General features: G+C 51.2%; 2 protein-coding genes across 7 annotated transcripts in view; one reads left to right on the top strand and one right to left on the bottom strand.

The window, feature by feature from the left end:
• The window catches only part of CSMD2 (CUB and Sushi multiple domains 2), a 671,005-nt gene that overhangs the window by 360,845 nt on the left and 287,160 nt on the right, over positions 1-23,000 (bottom strand). The gene's annotated exons all lie outside the window — the stretch shown is intronic.
• On the top strand, positions 10,849-11,406 carry HMGB4 (high mobility group box 4). The gene has a single exon (XM_030870166.1). It carries the CDS (start codon positions 10,849-10,851, stop codon positions 11,404-11,406), a length of 558 nt encoding a protein of 185 aa, XP_030726026.1.

Here is a 23,000-nt window from a genome sequence, read left to right as displayed (position 1 = left end):
TGCAGCTATACTTCCTTTCACACTCATATTTCATCAGTTTATGTGATGTTTAATAAGTCACATAATTATAATACCAAGTATGACTGGTATTGAGAGAGCTGGCAATGAACCCATCTGATTCTCAGAAAGTGCAAGGCTCAGCTGGTGGGAGGACGGAGTGCACAGGCATCGGGGGTGGGGGAAGGAGACAGCCCGCAGGCAGCCAGCGCTGAGTGCTACAGGGCCTCGGGCAGGAGGATCCATCAGGTCTGGGAGCGCCAGCTACTCCAGGGAGCTGCGTGGGGGGAGACGGTTAAAGCACTTTTATGACACATGCTTTGTGAATGAATGAATGAATGAATGAGCGAACATGCAAATGACAGTGTCTTGCTTTCAACAGTGGGGCATCTTTTCTAATGCTATCCCCTTTGAGATCGGAAGAGTGGGAAACAGCCAGTCTTAACATCATACTTGAGAATTTCAGAGGCTTTCCAGGTCTGCTGCCTGGCTCTGCACGAATCCCAGCTCCAGCACTATGGACACATGGTCAGTCAAGGTGTGTTCTGAATGTTTCTGAAGATCAAGAACTCACCTCCCAGCCAAACTCTCCCTGTCCACTTTGACCCACCCCACCCTTCTTCTAGCGACTTCCTTTTCATCCATCCTGTGTCGTCTCACAGCCACTGGATCCCGGAAGCCAGGTGGGCTTCTCCCTGGTACCTCCTTTTCTCTTGCAAAGAGTCCTTACACTTGGTCCATCCCAGTGCTTGTCTCACCACGCATCGCGCAGGGATGTGCTTCCCCACCAAACCGCGAGCTCCCTGAAGACCGGAGCTGTTCCTTTCTTGTTTGGCTCTTCCCTCAGTACCTTGTGAGTGTCTGACACATGGGAAAGGCTCGAGAAATACTGCTCACGGGAAGAAGGAACACTGAAATAAATGAACGGATGAATGAGGTCCTGCGGGAGGAAGCAGAGGGCATACGTGGGGAGAGCAGAGGAAAAGGCAGGTGAGCAGGGAAGCCTGGGGGACAGCGGGGAGGGGCTCGGAGGCCACACGGGGCTCCATCCTGGCCTCCCGTGAAGACGTGCGGCCCCAGCCCCTTGGGCCCTCAGCCCTCACTCTGTTCCCCATGTTCTGGGCGGCTGCTGGCACCTTCTGGGGAAACTCTTCTCATGGTGACGTGGCCTCAGTGCAGCAACGGTGGAGTCTGATAATCAACGTGGGCAAATGTTCCCTCTGTCCCAGAAGCAACTCAATAAACTCGACAAATTATCATCGTTCTTCCCTGCTCGGCTAATTGAGAGCTCCAGGGAACCCACACAAACTACATCAGGTACATGCTTGTCCTCCAGACGCACTGCTCCCTGGAGGGTGTGTGTCTGAGCCCGGGAGGGCTGGGGGACGGAGCTCCTGGCTGTGTTTGCTGTCGGGATGAGAGCGTTACCACGATGTCTTGGGGCTGTGAGTTGGGGGAAACACAGTGGGAAGGTCTGGGGAGTGGCTTGGGGCACGTTGGTTCCTTCCACTCCCAGCTCAGCTTCTCACCGGGCAGGGCTGCTGGGTGAGGGGTGTCCTGCCTCTGTGGAGAGACCGTGCCCATGATGCTAAAGGGAATGGGGTTGGGTCTGGAGATGGGCACTGGCGCTGGGGGCCAAGCTCTGGGCAGGGGGCTGGTGGTGGTTTCCCCACAGCCTTTCAGGGGATGCCCAACTCTCTCCTCTTCTGTCTCCAGGTCTAACTATCAGGCAGTTCTTCTCTTTTCTGAGTGCTAGAAGCCTCTGAAGATCAGTCTCCCTCCCTCGACACACAGCTCTGGGAAGGGGCAGCCTCGTGACACTAGGCCACAGCTGAATGGAGTGGGGCGGCCATGTGACCCAAGCTGGGCCAATCAGCTAACGGGACCGTGCACGCACAGTGACTGACAGAAGGCCTCACAGGCCTAGCTCTCCCACAGGAGATTTGGGAAGAGGGTGTCCCAGCATCATCTCTCCCACCTCTGTTCCTGCCCCCCACCCCATCACTCTTATAAGATCCGTCCTCCCCCAGGTCCCGCTCCAGTCTGACTGGGACAGAATCTAAGAGCAGTCTGGGTCCTGACCAGCTGCTGGGCCCTCAGCTGGCCGTTCCCTGCCCCCAGCCCGAGTCTCTGTTGCCATAGATTAGACCTGAGATCCAGCCTGCAGACCTGATGGTCCCCATGCCTGAAGATGTCCAAGCCTACCCCCACCAGGCTTCACCCGGGAACAGGGTGCTGGCCTCAGGAGTCTCGTGGCCAAGGCGTGCTCACACGCCACCTGGACCCTCTTCCCTTACTGGCTCAGGTCTCTGTCTAGGTGGAGACACCACCTGCCTGGTTCATCACCTGTCTTGTTCTCCTACAGAGGCAATAGGTTTAAGAAGGTCAGGGTTAAAGGCCAGGTCTCTAAAATCAGACAGGCCTGTATTTGAATCTGGGCTTGACTGTTATCTAGTTGTGAAATGTGGGCGTGTACTACGAATTCTCTGAGCCTCGGTTTCTTCATCTGTGCAATGGGATTCTGTGCTCTTGCATATAACGCATCCAGGACTGTGTCTGACACATTAGGTATCTCACAAATGTGAACTATTTTACTCCCTTGCTTAGGTCTGAGAAGAGAGGAGATGGGATCTTATCAGTGCCTTGAACCCTAGCCTCCAGAGAACACAGGGATTAAGGAGACCCCAGACTAGTGTGGCCTCGTTTCCCTGGGGAAATAAGGATGCCTTCATCCACCCTGGTGAGAGCACAGTGCAGGGGTGAAAGGCAGGGCACCCTGTGGCACCAGCACAGCCAGTACACTGGGCAGCCACCTTCCTTCCCGCCCTCAGGCAGCCCCAGCCTGGCCTCCACGGGCTCGTCCTTACTCAGCCTTGCCCAGTTTCCGCCTGTCACTGTAACAGGAATCGGAGAAGGGACCTGCCCCCATTCCAGGGAGGGTGGCAATGTACGCCTTGCAGAGGCCTCTGGGGATTAAATCTGGATAATACTTCTTATCCAGAGGAAATGTTTGCAGATGGCTTATCGAGGAGCCTCCCACGCCAGCCTTTGCCTGCCACTCCACTGCCATTCTGAGTTTGAGCATCCTCAACGTTCCCCCTCCCCCTCCAGGAGGCAGCTAGCCGGCCCCGCCTGACGGTTCAGCAGCTCTGAAGCCCTGCCTGAGGAAGTGAACCTCCCAGGCGGCTGGAGAATGGATGGGTTAAGCCGTCTCAGGGATCGGGGTTGCTAAGGTCAGTGAGGAAGCTATCGTACAGTCAGATGGAGCCGGATTCCCATCCTGCCTCCACACCCATGGGCTCTGTGACCTGGGGAGGCTGCTTTCCCTCTCTGAGCCTCTCTTGCCCCAGGATGCATCTCACAGTGTGACTATGATGATTCAAGGCACTGCAGGGATGCTCATAAACTCCTGCCGAGGCTTTAAGACACAGCAGCCATCATTCCTGGTCACGTCAGAGCTCCGTGCAGCAAGGGAAACTCGTGGGCAAAGGATCTAACATTTACTGAATCCAAAGCAGTTTGGGGCAGAGATTAAGCACATGGGCCCTGGAAGGCACCTGCCTAGGTTCGAGTCTCAGCTCTACACTTCCCAGCTGTCTAACTTTGGGCAGGTAACTGGCCTGCTTTGCACCTCGGTCTCCCCACGTATTTAATATGGATAACGACAGCACGCACCTCATAGAACTCTAGGAGGTTTACGCGGGATAGTGCGTTTACAAGCTCTGAGCACAGGGCTTGGCACATAGCAAGTGCTCAAGAAGCATTCGCTGTCGTGGAGGGCCCGCCACGTGCCAGTGCTGTCCGTACGCTACCTGAACAACACACCAGAGACCCCGCCGTTAGCACGGTGGAGCCAACACAAGCAGAGGGGAGAGGAGAGAGACAGGAAGGAAGACTTGGAAATGGGGGAGGGGAGAGTTCCTGTCTTATATCACTCACCCCCAGCACATCTAAGTTAACGTCTTATATTCGTGGTTTCAAGTGGCGGAAACCCTGATTAAATCGGCGTGGAGTAGAGAAGAAATTACCTGCTGCCACAGTCACGATGTAGCTGCCCCAGGGATGACTAGACCCAGGGACTCAGATGCCGCAGGCCCGTCTCTGGGTCCGTCTGTGCTGTGCTCTGTCTCTGGCTTCATCCTCGCTACTGCAGATGGTGCCGCTAGAGGCTGGGACTGTGGCCATACTTAGCAGCTCCCTGATTCACTCTCCCAGCTTCACCCCCAGAGAGAAAACGAAGATCTCTTCCCTTGGGTTCAATTAGGAAAAGCTCGCTGGGAGCCTCTGATTAGTCTAGCTGGGGTTGTGTCCACACCTAGGGCCGAGGGCATGGGCCCCACTAGAGCTCCATGACTGGTTTTGGGGACAGTTCTCCCAAAGAAGGAATGGGCTCGAAAGAAGGGAGGGGTGCCAGGCAGATAAAAGATGTCCACTGTGGTTGAAAGAGGCAGGGGTTTGGACAGAAAGATCAGGGGCCACTCTTCCTAGTCTGTGGTGTCAGGGAGGGGCTTTGTCAAGGCCCGTGAGGGGTACCCACAGCTGGCTGTGGGGGTTATCTTCTCAGAGGTGGTCTTGCTCTAGCTCTCATCCTCTCCCCCTCTGCCAAAGGTAAACCTGCCAAAGGTAAACACGTATGCCTGGTCCCCCGCATGCTGACCCCATTCTTACACCTGATCATCTGTCCCATTTCCTGTCCACCTGTTCACTAGCCCACTGGGCTAGGTGCTGACCCCGTACTTGGCTTTGGCTAGCCTCTGCCCATGAGAGTGGACCCAGGCTCCGTGTGTACCTGCCGAGGGGTTCAGTGGGCCATCCGGGTCAGTCTACATGCTGAACTCGGGGCATCTTATGACCTGGGGATAACTTCACCAGATGCATCTGGAATCAGGATCAACCCAGATGGGAAAAGTCTCCCCAGAACCCGGTAAGTGTTGAGATTCAGACACCTTCTCTCTTTCCACCTGCTCTCCTCCTGCAGTATTTGGCCTTGTTCCTTGCCAGCTTCCCCTTCTCCTTGGCCCCAAGGGAGTTCCTAGACGCTCAGTAGAGGTTAAACACATAGACTTTGGAGTCAAACCAACCTGAGTTTGAGGCCTGGCTCTGCCACTCATTGCTGTGAAATGAGAACAGAGTTGCAAAGACAGTACAGAAATTTCCTGTATACCCCTCCCCCAGCTTCCCCTAATATTAGCATCTAACATGACCATGGTCCATGTATCAAAACTAAGAAATCAACATTGGTACTGTACCATTAGCTCAATGGAAGACTTTATTCACATTTCCCCAGTTTTTCTGCTAACGTTCCCTAGTTTTTGTTCCAGGATCCAATCCAGCGTTTCTCATCTGCCCTGGACATATTAATCTCTCTCTCTCTAGGCTTCTGGAGGTGCTCTACCTAAAGCATTAACATCATTTGTATTAAACTATCATGGTCACATCTGACTAACATTTCTTGGCATGAGGTCCATGCCAAAGAGCCTAACCCTGCTCATGACCATGTCTTCCCCACCGGTCTGGCTTCCAGGAAATTTCAGATGCCTCCTACCACCACCAATCCTGAGACGTATCCATCCCTCCAACACGGCTTACCGATGGCCATTAAAGCAGCAGCCGCAATGCTCCAGCAACTCAGCTACTGGTTGAAATGTGTGTGTGTGCGGGAGCACACGTGTGCACATGAGTGATGAGTGAGCGAGTGAATGAACTGAAAGTATAAAAGAGTGAATTAACTGGTAAGCCAGTGAGCGAATCAGTGACTTAATGAGTCAGCGAGAGAGTGAAGTGTGTAAAATTGACTAGGTCGTGCTCCCGACCCCCTCCAGTAATCCATTAAGCGGCGGCATACATTCCTCATCGCTGTTAACACAAGCAGGGGTTAAGAACTGCACAGGAATAGTTACAGACCACCAGTTGGATACCGTGTTCCTTTCTTATTGCTGCTTTCACAAATGACTGCAAATGTAGTGGCTTAAAACAACACAGATTAATTATCTGACAGTTCTGGAGGCCAGAAGTCCCAAATGGGTGTCACTGCGCCAAGGTCAAGGTGTCTGTGGGGCTGTACTCTCTCCGGAGGCTCTAGGGGTGAATCCGTTGGCTTGCCTTTCCTGGCTTCTAGTGGTTACCTTCCTTTCTCGGCCTGTGGTCTCTTTCTGTATCTTCAAAGCCAACCGTGTAGCATCTTCAAACCTCTCTCTGACTCTGACCCTCTGCATCTGTCATCATATCTCCATCTCTCACTCTGAAACTCCTGCCTTTCTCTGATATTGACCCATGTGATTACATCAGCCCCACTCAGACAGTCCAGGATAATCTTCCCAACCCCAAATCTTTAACATAATCATATCTGCGAAGTTCCTTTTGCCACGTAAGGTAACATATTCATGGGCTTTGGGGCCTAGGATGTGGACATCTTCGTGGAGCCATTCTTCTACGTGCCACAGATGCCTTGCTCCGAGGTCAAGTGCAGCACTGATTCCCACCCTAAAGGAGAAAGGGCAGCAGGGGGATGGAGGGAGCATCACGGCGTGTATCACGTGCCCCTGCCACGTACTTCTTCTCCTCGTGTTGTTGCTGTTATGGCCTGGGATTTAAAAAATTTCCCCAAATTTGATGCTTGCCCCCAAACTTGAGAAACACTGTGACAGATGATATGCCAGGAGCATATGCTGCTACAATTGAGGATAAAATTTGCCCTAGGATTCCTGGAGAAGGATTAGAAGTGGGGTGCCTCAACCCTGGGTGCACACTCCCATCAGCTGGGGAGATTAAAAAAAACTTATTTTGAAATGAGCATGGAATTGCAAAGACAGTATAGAAATTTCCTGTATACCCCTCCCCTAGCTTCCCTTAATATTAGCATCTTACATAACCATGATCCATGTAGCAAAACTAAGAAACCGCACCGGTACATTAATATTGGCTCGATGGAAGACTTTATCGCATCTCCCCAGGTTTCCCACTAGGGCCCCTTTTTGCTCCAGGATCCAGTCCAGCATTTCTCTTGCATGGGGGCACCATGTCTACAGAGTCTCCTCCAGTCTGTCGGCTTCTCAGGCTTTCCTTGTTTTCTCAAGACCTTGAGACTTTTGTACTGGTCGAGTATTTTGTAGACTGACCTTTAATTCGGGTTGGTCTAATATTTTCTCACGATTAGACCAGGGTTATGGATCTGGGGGAAGAATACCACTGGGTGAGATGCTCTTATTATCGCATCATCGAAGGGGGTGTGTGATATCAGCGGGGCCTATTACTGATAGTCTTTGCTTTGATCCCTTGGTTACAGTGGTATCTGCCCCCTTCCTCCACTACAAGGAGTTGGTATTACCGCTGCCGAGAAAGAGGCTCTCACCACCTCCAAGGTGTGTGTGGGGGGGTCCATCCCAACCCGCCTAAACAGTGTTTTCCAAATCCACCCATGGATTGTGACCCATTTGCAGGTCATAAGCTCAGACCGTGGGGTGCATTTTAAAGAAAAAAATAAAATAGAGGAGACTATGACAGCATAGAATGGAGAAGAAAAGAGGACGTCACACACATAGTAGGTATAGTTTCGTAAAACTTCTGTTTCTGCAAACTTTATGTGCTCAGAGACCTCATCTTTACAATGGGGATAAAAGTAGCATGCCCTGACTCGCACCCCACACACAGGGCTGTCACGAGGATTAGATGGGCTGATGTGGGTGAAGTGCTTAGAACAGAGGCACACGTTAGGCACTGTATCAATTATTATTATGAAGTGTGCATGTGCATAAACGGGTTACGGTGTAAAATTCGTTTCTTCTTGTAGACTGCAATCCAGAAGTCTGCAAATACTGAACTCACATCTCTAGACCGGGGTGGGCAGGCTTACGAGCCCCAACCCAACGCCTGTGTTTGTGAAGTTTCACTGGTGCACAGCCACTCGTTCGTTTACGTGTTGTCTTTTGAGCTATGATGGCAGAGCCGAGAACTTGCAACAGAAAATGCACGGCCCACGAAGCCTGCACTATTTACTACCTGGACCTCCAGAGCAGCACCCCTGCCTGCAGGTCATCTCATGGTACAAAGGACATTAGACACTTCTTCCTAAGCCACGTGGCCTTGTCCTGCCACCGCCCGGCAGGCACACCGGCCCCTGCAGGCCCCTCTGGGCCGTGTGACTGCCCAGCGCTCAGGCCTCCAGAAGCTCGATACCCTTCTGCTTTGGATGGATGCCCACACTTGCTTTATTTATCCACCTCCGCTGTGAAACCTCCGCTGTTCACGCTGGAAGGTTAGAAACACAGCACACTGGTCGGGGTCCCAGCAGGAAACAGATGGCCACTGGAATTAGAATAATTGGAGGAGTGTTTAACAAAGAGGCCATTTACAGAGGGACGGGCAAGGTGCTGGAAAGCCACAAGGGAGAGCTGAATCCTCAGAGGCTAGTAAAGGTGGAGCTCTTACCACCCTCAGCAGGGGCGACAAGGAGAGGGAACCTGGAAGGAGAGTCATTTCCAGAGGATGCCTTAAGAGGAGATGGGGCTTTCAGCCTCCCTGGGGCTGGGGAGCCAGTTCCAGGCAATCCCGCGGGGAGGGAGCCAGAGAGTAACTGCCTTGACCTCACCTCCCTCCCTCCCTCCCTGATGTCCTGTTGGGGTCCCCATTGGTCAAACTGAAGTGGAAGCCGGAGGGCATAGGAGCCACTGATGTGGTCCATATGGGCCAGCTTCCCAGGACAGGGAGCATGCTGGGGAAGGATGGAAAGGAGCAAACCTCAGATGCCGGCGCACACAGCATCGATTTAGAAAGTCTGGTGTATTCACTTCTCCCGCAGCTCCACTAGACAAAGGGGTGCCCCGCTTCACCCCGCCAAGTCGGGAATGTGGCCCCAACACCAAAGGACTGTCATAGGTTTCACCTTAACTGTCTTCCCTTCCTAGATCTGCTAGGCTCCGGGTGGCTCTCATGGAGTTAATGTTCCTGGACCTTATCGTCCTAAGAGGGGGCAGAAGGTTGTGAACAGAGGCACAGAGAAGCTGCTGGGCGTTTTGTGAGTCTGAGCTAAAGCTGATTATCACGTCTGGATGTTACGCAAGTTCCTCCTCACAACCCAGCCTTCTAGCCCAGGAAGGAGCTGTGTCTCATTCATCTTGTTAGCCCAGCTCAAGTCCAACAGACAGACGAGCCAACCTCTGGCCACCGTGGGACAAAGAACCCTAGCGGCAAAAAGCTCCCTAGGCTGAGAAGTGTCCCCAGATTAAACTGTTCCCACTGGCCAGACCTCTCTGCCCCCACCGCTGGCCCGGACACCCTGACCTGGCATCTGGTATCTCACGGGCTCCCCAGTCCGGCCACAGAACTACAGCATGTCACCGCGAGGGTCTTTCCTGGCCCGTGGAACACTGATTCCACATCACTGATTTCATAGATGAAACATCATAGGCTTACAGGAAGGAAGGGACTGGCTTGGGTAGCCCAGCCGCCTCGTGGCGAGCTGGGACTAGAATTCAGGCTTGGAGACTCTAGTCAATATCCATCTTTCTTTTATGTAAGATGGAAGGTGAAATCGGTTGTGGAGCCTTGGAAATGGCCTTGGCCAAAATTCAAAATGTGGTCTAGCCTCAGGCAAGTTTCAGTGTCAGACTCAGCTCAGCTGCTGAGGCCACGCACCCGGACCCTAGGCCCCCCAGGCAGCTGTTCTGTGCAGGTGGCATGAAGCAGAGGCTCCGGTCCGGCAAATCGGTTCAAATCCAGATCCAACCTGTTAGTGGCTGTTTTACCTGAAACAGGTTAATTTTATGTTAATGAGACTCAGTGTTCCAGTCCTGTAAACCTGGCTCTGTCATCAAGCACTGAGTGGTATCAACTCCACGACCAGGTAAGCAAGGACTTCGCAATGTCCAAAGGTCCATAAATGACACTTTTCTTTTCTTTTCCCTCCAGCTGGAAGACTGACGGAATATTTGCAACTTTTCTCTCAAAAAGCCAGAGGCCGACTCGTTTGAGTGAAGCTGCTAGGGCTCTGTGCTCTAGCCCCAAGAAACGGGGACCCCCGGGATAAAGGCAGGGGGGCCTCCTGACAGGCCAAGGATTCTGCCTCATTTTCATGGACTCAGGCGTAATTAGTAAAATCTTAAGGTTCTCCTCCTGTCTTCCCTAACCTCCGCCCCACCCCCAATTTCCTCAGAGAAATGAAGAGTTCAGACATATAGGCCAAGTGCTTGGGTTTTAAATTAGATGACTCTGTCCTGACAGGAACCGAGTCACAGCTGCCACACCTGATTATTTTTAGAGTTACTACTAAACTCTTTGTACAGGATGAGCTGCCACTGTTCAAGGCAAACAGAAAGACTTCACATTTCATCATGACAGCTCTGGAGCCATCCACCTCCTCGTGTTCATTATTTCCAACCTGTCTTTGGAAGGGATGAGGCGGCATCTTGACAATCGTACGGCGGGGAAGGCAGACCCCGTGGTTTGTTACTGCAACCGAGGGATGGAAAGCTCCCCAACTGAGCAAAGCCCACTGCCTCCAGGAAACCAAGGAGAAACATTCCGGGGGGGCGGGTACCGCTCCAGAGCCTTCTCTGCATGAACCATTATCTTTCACGAGAAGCAAAATGTGATCGCCAAGTAGCCAACCAGTAAGAGCACCTGTATGCAAATGCCACCAGCACTGGCCTGGAGTGGCCAGCTTGTGAGTGATGTCACAATCCCCTCTGACCCAACAATGCCACCACCACTGAAAAGGGGACCCCTGCCTGCAGCTCTTACAGAGAGAAACATTCACCACCAGCAGAGCACCTTCTAATTGCTCCTGGAGTGTGGCAGACAAAAGTCTCTGCCGTCTGAGTTACTAGATCCAGAAAATAAAATGACCTTACGAACATGGGAAGAGAAGTCCAGCTAAGGCCCAAGGCAAATGTCTCTTCTTACATCCACTTTTTGCTGGATTACAGAAACAAGTTCATGGAGCAGAAGCCAAACACCCACCTTGGCTTTAAAGAGTTCTCTAGAAAGTGTTCGGAGAAATGGAGGTCTATCTCAAAGCACGAAAAGGCCAAATATGAAGCCCTGGCTAAGCTCGACAAAGCCCGATACCAGGAGGAGATGATGAATTACCCTGGCAGGAAGAAGAAGAGAAAGCGGGACCCCGGCGCACCCAGACGACCTCCATCGTCCTTCCTACTCTTCTGCCAAGACCACTACGCCCAGCTCAAGTGGGAGAATCCAAACTGGTCAGTAGTGCAGGTGGCAAAGGCCTCGGGGAAGATGTGGTCAGCAATGACAGCCTATGACAAGCAGCCCTATGAACAAAGGGCAGCTTTCCTGAGAGCAAAGTACCAAGAGGAACTGGGCATCTACCGTAAGGCCAGGAAGAAGAGCCTCCAAAGGTCGGCTAAGAACCGGCGCAGACGGTTCAAAGAAACTGTCAGACACAACTGATGGATCCAATTAGAAATAAAATGCCATTCTCCGGTACTGCCTGTCCCTGGTCTCTTGTGTAGCATTAGGGGGGCCATTGCTGCCGCTTTGGGCAACAAGTGAGTGGCATGGTGGAGCTGAGATCAGGGTTTGGAAACTGATCCCAGGAGGGGCTGGCTTTGGGACAAGAGTCTGAAGAGTGTGTGGTCCGTACTTACCGGGCTCGGCTTGGGCAGGCAGGGTGGGGTGGGGCTCTCCAGGTGTAAAGAAGCTAGGAGTCCTGGGGGTGGGAGCATCCTGGTCCCAAGTGGTTCTCCAGGGTGGAGGACCCTACTCAGAGTGAAGTGAGCAAACGCCAGCCCTGCCACCCTCCTCGCCAGGAGGGCAAAAGGCCTGGAGTCCAGGTCAGGCTCCCAATTCAGGCCCCAGCAGAGGCTGGGAAACGAGTTGAGGTGGGCCTTAGGGGACTCAGTGTCTCCAGGGATTCCAGAACTGGTCCTCCAGCAAGGCTTAGATACTATTAGTGGGTCAGGATGAGACTCCAGTGGTGGTCCCTAGTCTAGTCCCTAGGGTGAAGCATGGGGCTGATTTTACAAAAAGAGGCATCTGACTCTGCCCTAAGTACTGTAACTTGGAGAGAACCCTTTTCTTGACATTTTGGTGAGCATCTCCCCGGTCATTTTTCTGTGGACGTAAGCACAACACAGAGTGGATATTTGCTGCCTGTATGACCACCGCGGCATCCATTCCTCTTCTCCTGCTCACAACACACTGACTCCATCCTGACCAAGGCTGGATCAGATGGAATCCCCCTGGCTACAGTGATTGGCTCAGTGACGGTCATGTGACCAAGTTGGTCCAATCAGAGTAGACCTCAGGACTTGTGTGAGGAATCCTAGGGGAGGATGAGGCCCTGGGGGCTGTTGGCAGCCATCTGCCTCATTCTCAGGCCAAAATGTTAGTCCCTTTGGCATCCTGGACTTTTCATTGAAGATAAGCCCACACGTTTTGGATTTTGTCTAAGATAGTTTGAGTTCAGTTTTCTGTCACTTAAAATGAGTCAAAACTTGTCATTTGATACAAATGGGATTGTTCCATCTACTATGACTGTATTTTTCAGGCAATAATACACTGTGGGCAACGTTTCACACCAATCTAGATTGATATGGAATATTCTGAAATGGCCCTTGACTTCTGATATCGAAGAGACTGGGCCCAAATGCAAAATTTTTTGGTCACCAGGTTCTGCATGCAGAAGACTTCCTCAATTCCAGCTCTAAACCCCTATTCCCTGAGGGATCTGCATCTCTGTAGCCTGCTGTGGTTTCAAATTTTACTTTTGGAACAAAAATAAAAATATGTAGTTTTGAATAGCCTTTTAGAACTTGGTCAGCCTTTAGGGGGTGAGAGGTAATAGAGTGGAGTGATTTAGAAATTCAGGGTCTGGAACCAAGGCCATTTACGAAGGGCTCCCACGCGCCAGACCCTGTGCTGGGTACCAGGAGGCCCAATGTGGTCTACTGTTAGGTTCCTGCCCTGACGAGAGGGATGGACACGGGCACGAACCACAGCCCTACAAGGCCCGAGGAGAGTGTAGACTGCACAAAGAGCTGGGGGTGGGAGCGAGTACCACCTACCAAGGCAACTGCTGAAGTCTCCATGGAGGAAGCAGCTTTACGCTCCTCGGCAACCTTGTACTTATGTTGGCCGGATTCCTGTTCCCCCTCTCCCATTCCGCACAGGTGCTGTTCCAACTTGTCTCTGCTTCCCCTCCAGCCCAACCTCCAATCTCTCAGGAGACACCCTCATTTCCTGCTTCATGGAGAATACAGAGATCATCAAACGAAGCACTGTCGGTTTTCTTCCTTCTCAACGTGTCATCCACAGCCATCTTCCCTCCTGGTCTCACGCCTCATAGCCAGAACCCTCTCACTATCCTCTTCCCCACCAACCTCGGGCCCTTGCTCCTCCTGTAAAGATGCTGACCCTCCAGCCTGTAAGCTTGCTGTCCTGACACAAGTGGTTCTGATCACTGGCAGGACCTTGGGCAAGTAAGCTCTCGTTCCTCTGTCTCAGGTTTCTCATCTGTGCAAAGGGGATGATGCCTGCCCCTCAGGCTGTTTTAGTGATTAAATGATGTAACACACGCAAAAGCATTTGGCACGGTCCTTAGCACATAAAAGGTACTGTGGTTGACCCTCTAGGGTGGCTGTCCTATGATTTCCCCCTCCTGGTGTTCACACCCTGGTACGACCCCCCTCCCATTAAATGTGGGCAGAATCTGTGACTTCCCTTGTTTTTTTCCTTTTTTGGCCGCGCCACATGGCATGCGGGATCTTAGTTCCCCGACCAGGGGTCAAACCTGCGCCCCCTGTAGTGGAAGCATGGAGTCTTAACCACTGGACCGCCAGGGAAGTTCCCCTGTGACTTGCCTTTAACCAACAGAATAGGGCAGGGGAGATGGGACGTGATTTCCTCTGTGATTACACCATGGTATATAAAACTCTATCTTGCTGGTGGATTTGCTCTATAGAGATTCTTCCTGCTGGCTTGATGAAGTAAGTGCCCAAGCTGGGAAAGCCCACGTGGCAAGGAACTGTGGGGAACCTCTAGGAGTTGAAGGTGCCTCGGACCAACAGCCAGGAAAAAACCAAAGCTCTCAGTCCTACAGACACAAGAAACTAAGTGCTGCAGCAACCACGTGAGCGGGGAAGCGTATCCTTCCCCAGCTGAGCCTCCACATGAGAACTCAGCCCTGGTTGACACCCTGATTGCAGCCTTGTGAGACCTCAAGTGGTGGACCCAGCTAAGCTGTTACCGGATTCAGGCCCAGAGAAATGAGGAGATAATGAACATGTGTTGTTTTAAGCCAACAAGTTTGTGGTAATGGGCTACACAGCAATAGATAACTAATACAGTACTCAATAAATGCCAGCTTCCTTGTCATCTTAAAATAAACCATCTTTAACTTTCTTTCTCCCTCCAGCCTCTACCCCACCTGTTTAATTTCTTTTCCTTTGCTACCAACCTCTGGAAGGTGGCGGACACCCCCCAGTGCTAATTAGATCCTGACTTGTACTCTGCAGTGGTTCCGGGGAGGCTGTCTTGTTTCCAGCCTGGCTTTTGGTGGGCAGCGGCTGTGTGTTACATGACAGTCCCCTCTGGGAAGAGGGCCCCCACACAGCTGGACCCCAGCCCTCATGCCACTCTTTTCTGGTTTCCTCTGTGATTAATTACGTGGATGTGGGTGGCTAAGTCAGAGTTTTGACAACAGTTTGCAGCGCCCCCGCTGAAAACTAACTCTATTAACAGTCCTTTATGAAAAAGCCAACAGGAGGCTGTGAATCTGCTGGCTTCTGATGACTGTAATGTAATGACAGTGAAAGGGGAAGGAGGGGAGGAGAAGTAGGGGGAGCCTGGGTCTAAGATAATGGGCGAGAGGAAAAGCAGGCAGAAAACCTGGTGCGGTACAAGCATTCCACGCAGACCCACTCAGCTGGGCTCAGGGGCCCCTGCCCTGGGGAAGAAGGAGGCTGGGTCTTTGGGCCCATGGCTGTCTTAATGCCTGAATCATTCCACTCTGACCCTTCTCTCCCGGAGCCTTTTCCTGTGTTCATTTATTCAGCAAATATTCATGTCAATCTTAAGCCTGCAACGTACCAGAAACTGTTCTACTACCAGGGAGGCAGCGAGGCCCCTGATCTCTTATAAATAAACAAGTCAACAAATAAACACACCAGGTCATTTTTTGATAGTGTCAAGTGCTCCGAAGAAAATAAACCGGGCTAATGAGATAAACAATGACAAGTGGGGTTGAGGGCGCTTTAAATGGGTGGTCAGAGAAGATGACATTTGGGTTTTGATTTAAAGGACGAGAAGGAGCCAGGCCCGCCAAGGCCTTAGGGAAGAGTTGTTCAAGTAGAAGGACAGCAAGTGCAAAGATCCTGAGGCAGGAGTGAGCTTGGCATATTAGACAGAGGGAGGCTAGAATGACTAGCTAAGGAGGTGTCCAAGCAAAGGTGAGTGAGTGGCTGAGATGCAGTTGGAGAGGACAGGCCTTGGCAAGGAGTTTATTTTGAAACCTAAGGGCTATGGGGGCCAAAGAGGCTTTTCTGCGGGGGATCCATGTGCTTCCATTTCCACTTCTGGTTAATGGTCATTCTAGCGTCTTCAAAGACTACCAAGGCCAATAAGGGGATGCTAGCGCCTCCCAGGTCTGCAAGAGAAAGAGGCAAGGCTAGCGAATACCAAATCCATGACCTTCTTCCCTTTTGGAGGGGAGATAATCAGGAACCTCCACCTGGTCCTCCTGGGAGCAGCTGTAAGCTAAAAATCAAATGTGGAAGCGGTGAAACGTCTCTCCCTGTGATTTGTTTTCCCAGAGATGGGGGGAAGGACAGACACGGGTGGCAAAATATTCCAGGAGCGCACTGCTTCCCAGGCCTCAGATTTCCATGTGGAGCAGCTCCCACAGTGGTTCTCAACTTTGAGGCCGCATTAGAATCACCTCAGACCTTATTAAGATACAGAATGCTGGGCCCCACCCCTGGAGTTTGATTCAATTCTTCTGGGAGTTGGGCCTAATTTGCATTAGGATAATAATTTGCATTTCTAAAAGTTCCCAGGTGGTACTGATGCTGCTGGTCCCAGGACCACAGAGGAGTTCTTTCTCCTCGTGCAGCCCTGGCATTTACTCTGAAGAGGAGGCATCACTGATCTGCCTAGTAGGTTGAGAGAGAGGAAGCGCTGGCCTGCTCTTCCCTCCTCCCCCAGCCAATCCCAGCTGCAAAGTGGGCCCAGGTCTGCTCTCCAACCAGTTCATCAGCAATAAAGGTGAAAGGTTCATCCTCATCTGTCTTTCTCTTTCATCTGCCAACTGATTCTGAACTTGACAAAGGAGTATTTATTTGTTCGTTTATTGATTTGGGGGGCTTCCCTCAAATCACAACGGAGGAGTCGATTCCAGTTGCAAACAATCGATTAGCATCTGGGCCACACAGCATCACTGGGATCTTAGAGTTGATTTCAGCCTCCACTAAAGCATGTTTGGGGACAAAAAGGTCCAGTTTCTGGGCCTATAAGACTGAGGACCAGGCCCCTGGCCAGGGTGAGGTCACCAGGGTGAAGTCACAAAGCCCTGGCACCTTTGCGTCTCGTCATGCACCTCTAATCACACGCCCACAAACAATACCTGCCCTCCAGGTGTGCGGGAGGATAAACGAAATGTCTGGGACATCCTTGTAAATGAAGTCTGATGTGTCAGAAGTGTCCAGCAGATGGGGGTGCCTGCCCTGGTCTCTAAGGGATGCTTCAAAGGAGAAGAGAACAACACACACAAAGGCAGTTCAAGCAGGAGAAAGAGCCTGGCCAAAGGCCAAAAGGGGGTCATGTGACCCTGCAGACCGGCCTTGACCTCTGGGTGGATCAGCAGTGAGGCCCTGAGCGTCCCCCTGTGGCCACCCCCTTGTAACAGTTGCCTTGCAACAGCTCCCCCTACTTGTTGCTCCCTTTCCAGTCCTTTCTCTGCTCCAGCTGGCTGAGCCATATGTGAAGACTCCTCCCCGTCAGCAGTGAAACATTTCAGTGGTTGCCCCTCACTACGGGAGTCTGACACAGGATAATCAGGCCACTGCTGCCTCACGAGTTGCACTGTCGCCCACACTCAGCTTCTGAAATGGCTCCCAGTGAACCAGGCCTTCTGGGATTCACACCCTTGTGTGATTCCTCCCTTTGAGTGGGGGCTGGACCTAATGAATTCCTTCTAATGCACAGAATAGGGCCGAAGTGACAGGATATCTCTGCTTCGGAAGGGACTAGGCTACGAAAGACTCTCTCTGGCTCTCTCTCTTTCTCGCTTTTGCTCAGAGCAAACCGACATGTTGAAAGCCACACTGTAGAGAGGCCCACATGGCAAGGAATTGAGGGTGCCTTCTGGTCAATGCCCAGCAAGGAACTGAGGCCCTCAAACAGCTGGCAAGGACCTGAATCCTGCCAGCAACCGTGAGTAAGCTTGGAAGCAGACACTTTTATTGCAACTTTATGACAGGCCCGGCTAAGCCGTACCTGATTCCTGAGCCGTAGCAACTAAGGTGATAGATGTGGTTTCATGGCACTGAGGTTTGGGATAATTTGTTACAAACTGAAATAGATAATGAATACAGATTTTGGTATCAAGAGGGGGATAGTGCCATGAAAAATATCTAAAAAAGTGAGATGTCTTTGGAACCAGGTGGTGGGTAGAGGCTGGGAGTATTCTGAAGACCTTGTTAGAGAAACCTGGACCTTGAGGATGTTGCTGGTGAAGGTTCAAAAGGAAGTGAGAACATGTTACTGGAAACTGGAAAAAAGGGGTCCTTGTTATGCAGTGGAAGAAAGTTTAGCGACAATGTCGTCTGCAGGGATATGGAAGGCAGGACACGCACCGAATCAACTTTGTGATCTAGCTAAGGAGGTGTCCAAGCAAAGGGTTGAAGGTACTGGCTGGTTTCTTCTTGCTGCTTATGTGAGAAGAGAGATAAATTGAGGGAAAGGTGGTTGAAAAGGAGCCAGACTTCATAGTTTGGAAAGTTCTCAGCCTCCCACGACAGCAAAGGATGCTAAAATTAAGAGATGGCTTTGAGCAGTGTTGAGAAAAGGTGGTCTGGAGATAAAGCTGAGGGTGTGACTGTGCAGCCTTTGGCTAAGACCTAGGAAAGCTCAAAGGACTGTAGTATTATTCAGCCACATAAAGGCCCTTTAGAGAGATTAGGGTGGGCCTTACAGATCCCCAAGATCAAACAATAGGGCCTCTGGGAAGCATATGAGCATCGTCCCTTGACCTTCTTAGCGGAAGCCCAAGGTAGAGAAGTTTAGTTCAAAGAAATCTGAGGTTATGGCTTTTGTGTAAGAGAGCGGCTCTCGATGAAATTTACAGAAGACCCACAAAGTTTTGGAGAAAACTATTATCAGAAGAAACACTGTCAGCTTGGACTAAAAAGGACAGAGACAGTACAAAACAAAAAAAGGTCACTGGCCTCCCAAAATTCTCAGCAGGAAGCAGGCTGAAGAAAAGTCAGCTTCAAACATGCACTTCCTTTCATGAAAAAAAAAAAAAAAAAAAAGGAAGACTCAGAGGGAGAAACCAAAAACTCAGAAGGTGCAGTTAAATATTCCCAGATTTTAAAACTAATCAAGAAACTTCCAATATATTCCTGGATGGATTTCAGAACTGTTATGGACCAGGGACTTTTTTCTGCCCCACATTGTCCCCCATTTTGAGTAAGAATGTCTAGAGCCATTACCCTGTACCTATCCCACCACTGTATGTCAGGTGAGTGGGGACAGAGAACTTGTCCGTCTAGTTTGGCAGAGCTACTGATCCAGAGTTACAGCACTCTAGGACCTGTACTCAAGGAACTACACCCAAGAGCTTCAACCACACTTGAACTTGATTTAGATGGTGAGATTCTGGACTTTGTGCTGATGCTTTCACGGGATGAGGCTTTTGGGGGCCTTGGGAAGGGGTAACTGTGTGTCGCATGTGGCAAGGACATGAATCATTGGGGGCTGGAGGGCAGCTGGCGGTAGGCAGCTTCAGAAGTGACTAAACGGTCTTTGTCTCCTGGCATTCACACCCTTGTACAGCCCCCTCCCCTGGTGTGTGGGCTGGACCTAGTGACTTCCAACACAGGGAATACAGCAAAAGTGACGGGCTGCCGCTTCTGAGATTAGCTTATAGAAGACTGTGGCTCCTGTCTTCCTCTCTCTCGGAGTCACCCTGACGAAGCCAGAAGCCATGTTGAAAGCTACCCTATGGAAAGGAACGGAGGTAGCCTCTGGTCAACAGCACTGAGGAACTCAAAATCCTTCAAAGCACCCTGGGAATAAGCTTCGAGCAAATCCTTTTCCTCAGCTGAGCTTTGAGATGATCACAGCCCTGGAATACTCCTTGATGGCGGCCCTGTGAGAAACTAAGCCTGGAGAAGAACCCAGCTGAGCCACACCCAGGTTCCTAACATGCAGACAAGGTGATAAACGTTGCTTCAAACCATAAGTTTTGGGATGATTTGTTAAACAGGAATAGATACTTAATACACCCACCCTAAGGTCCTGCCCTACAGTATTTCTCCCAGAAACACTATACTCTCCTCAGGGCCTTTGCACATGCTACTCCAGGGTGAACTCATCCTACCTTTTAGGTCTGGTAAACTTCCGCCTTCAGACAAGACTCAGGTCAAGTGTCCCTTCCTCCAGGAAGCCCTCTTGGACCCTCCCACCCTCTTCTGCGCTCCCATATCACATCACCATCTCATTCATATCACATCTTAACTAGTGTTTGTCTTGACTAGTGAAGGAGGGCAGGTGCCTTGCCTTATTCATCCTGGTACCCTTAAAATCTAACACAATGCTTGACATGCAGTAAAATAATAATAGAAAACTGTTATTTACGTACCTATGCCACGCCTGGTAGTGTTTGAGGCAATTTACATGTACCGATCTTATTTACTCATAAACTGAATGAGGCAGAAACTTTAAACACCCCCATTTTGCAGATGAGGAACTGAGACTCTAGGCGAGGCGCCTGGTGCTGGAAAATGAGCAATGGAACCTGGAGAGGCTCCTCCCGTCCCGGGCTTGGCAGTGTCAGTTCCCTCCTCTCTCTCAGGAACTCTACACAGGCAGAGCTGGGCCAGGAGGCCCAGACACACACTCTGTGTTTGGCATTTCCGGAGAAATACCTGGGTCTTTCCCTTGGCGCCTCCGAGGCAGGGCTTGGCTGTCACCCAGAGAATTTGTTGGGCACCAGAAATCACACCTCCAGCTCTCTGCTCACAGCTGTGCCTCTGGCCCGCAGGCAGGATAAGCGTTTCCCCGCCCTCACACCCTGTCATTACAAACCATGTAAATTCCTCGATACTCATGTTGAAATGAACAGATGCGGCTCTGTATTTTTAATGCATTATCTGCAATTAGCAGCAGTGGGCATGAAAGAGCTCTGCGGTCCCTGGGGCTGCCCCTGGTGGATGCAGCTGCGAGTACATTTGCGCTGAAGAATCCAGCCCGGCTCCTCTGGCCCACGCGGCTCTGGCGAGTGGGTGAGGGAGCGTCCATTTGCACAGCGTCTGCTCTGCCAGGAAGCAGAAGGGGGCCTGCCAACACCTGATGGTCACTCCACTGCCGACCTGGCCCTCCTGCCATCGCCCCCAATGCTGTCTAAACACCCTGAGAGGATGTCCTCCACCCGCATGTCACGGGTGATAAAGGTTTTTTACGGGCTTGGGGTCTGCAGTGTGGAGTAAAGGTCTGTGAGAAAATGCAAAAGGGTGTGCTGCCGTGCCCAGGGCAAACGTAAGGGGGTGTCTGCATGGATTTCAGAGAAGAAGGTGCTGGTTGGTGAGAGGTACCTGTGCACACCAGCTCCGTCCGAAGGAGGAAGATATTTTTGGTAATACATATAATGCTAATAACCAGCATGTATTGGGCACTTACTGTGTTCCAGGACCTGATTTAATGCTCGCCGGGCATCAGCAGAAGGCAGCGTCAATTCCCCCTGCCCCTGCCACCTCCAACCACAGACCACAGCCAAAGACCACCGGGAATCCACCTGTAGTTCAACAAAGGGGATTTTTGGCTCTTTGCCGAGAGAGGGAGAACACACAGCCCTGGGAACTGTGGGGCATCTCAGTAACAGGAGGTTGGAAAGAACTTACTGTAGGAATTAGGTTTGCGTTAGGTGATTTGGGGGAGGTTCAAAGAAGTGGAGCTTTGCTCTGGATTGGATGCTGTCAGGAAGTCAATATACTTCTACCATTGGGTACTTAATAAATTTTATCTAGAAGGTGGGAGGAATGAAGCAAGACTAAAGTTGGAATTGGTAAAGGAGCAGCTGTCACTCATGTTGGCCAAGAGGGAGGGGGATGGTCGGTCACTTTAGTTTTTCCGTAATGTCCTTGTTTGTGTCTGAGTTCAGATGTGGTTACGAAGTAGTCTTGTTTTTGTCTTAATCCATCACGGTCGTGTAGCGCTCACATGCCAAAGTCTAGGTGTGGGGTACAGGCCAGCTCCCAGCACCAGGCCAGTCTCTGGTCCTCAGGGGCTGCTGTTCCCTTTCCCAACAGGCCCTGTTATTGTGCCAGTTTACAGAAAAAAGAAATTGAGGCTCAGAGAGTTGCCAAAGCTAAGAAGTGGTGCTGTGATTCCAGCATCACTGAAACTGTAGTGGGTGCGGAGGGACTCAGGGGACAGGAGGGGAAGGGGTATGACTACGGGAAGCCAGGCTGACCATGAAGGGGACTGGCTACGATGGTGAAATAGAGAGCTGGATATCTTCACTTTCGAAATCTGTCCCTGCCACTTACTAGCTACCCGGCCCTGGGCCATTTTCTGAACATCTTAGATCCAATTTCTTCTTACGCATGATGGGAATATAAAAGTCTGCTTCCCACAGTTATTGTGAGAAAAAAAAAATGGAAGAGACACAGTGTAAGGCACCTATGCAACACTGGGGGACAGAAGAGTCCCCTCCGAGCACTTCCTGTGTGCCAGCCACTGTTCTGAGTATCTCACATGTACAGACTCATCTAACACAGCCGCCCCGTGAGGCAGGTTCTATTAGAGTCCCTGGTTTGCAGGAGAGAAGATGGAGGTACAGAGAGGTTAAGCAACTTCTCTGAGGTCACACAGCTATCAAGGAGCAGAACTCAGGCATGCTGGCTCCAGCACCCTCACTCTACTCCCTCACGGTAGCTGTTGGATCACAGCCCCTTCCCTTCCCTTGCTGCAAGGACTTCAACTTCAACGAGTCTAGTCCATTTTGATGGTGATTGTGTACTCTGGAACTCCCCTGGTCCCAGACTTTTGCTCATGGAAGGGTCTAAGCTGCTCGCTTGGCTCTGGTTCGGAGAGCACTTGTTTCCTTTTGGAAGGTCAAAACACTCTCGGCATGACAAATACTATAGATTCAGCTCACTGCAGTGGATAGATCAAATAAAACATAGTATTGCCTTATTGGTATTCCTGTACCTTTCAGTAAGTAGTAAAACCAGAGAGAAAAACACTGAGAAATGAGTAAAAACTAAAAGGGGCCCAGGGCGGGGTCGGAGGGAAAGACTCAGTGCTGCAGCCAAAGCCCTCCTGCACCACGGCTGATGTGAGGGCAGAAGGCTGCCCGAGAGGAAAGGGGTCAGAAGTGGCTAGTCGGGCCCCTCCCATCCCACAGCAGCAGGCGGCTGTTCAGAGTGGCCTCAGTGCCACAGTCCAAGGCTGAACCAGCTCTGGTTAGTCCTAAGCGGTTGAGCAGGTTTGTAGTTTGTGTCTCCAGTTCTGGAAGACTGGGAGGCAAGGACTCCTGGGCCCAGGGACGCCAGTAATCAAGGTCCTTCCTGCCTGCAACCCCCTCCAGGCCGCGTTCCACCACCACTTGAGGGAGATGAAGTCCTCGAACTCCCATCAACATTCCCTCTGCTGTTTCATGCAATCCCACATCACTGTCATCAACCTTCTTGAGGCTCATCTGTTCTTAATTATATCTCTAAATCCCGAGGCATTACAACTGTGCGAATTGGGGGAATTTAGCTGCTTAGAGGATTCACAGTAATCACAGTAATCTCTGGTATTTACAGAGCTTCCCTTTGTAG

This window comes from Globicephala melas, chromosome 1, assembly GCF_963455315.2.
Source record: "Globicephala melas chromosome 1, mGloMel1.2, whole genome shotgun sequence".
Lineage (NCBI taxonomy): Eukaryota > Metazoa > Chordata > Mammalia > Artiodactyla > Delphinidae > Globicephala > Globicephala melas.
This window is presented reverse-complemented; position numbering and strand designations above follow the sequence as displayed.

Bases quoted from the DNA above. Each gene is read 5' to 3' on its own strand.
- HMGB4 (XM_030870166.1), top strand. From the start codon at position 10,849: ATGGGAAGAGAAGTCCAGCTAAGGCCCAAGGCAAATGTCTCTTCTTAC.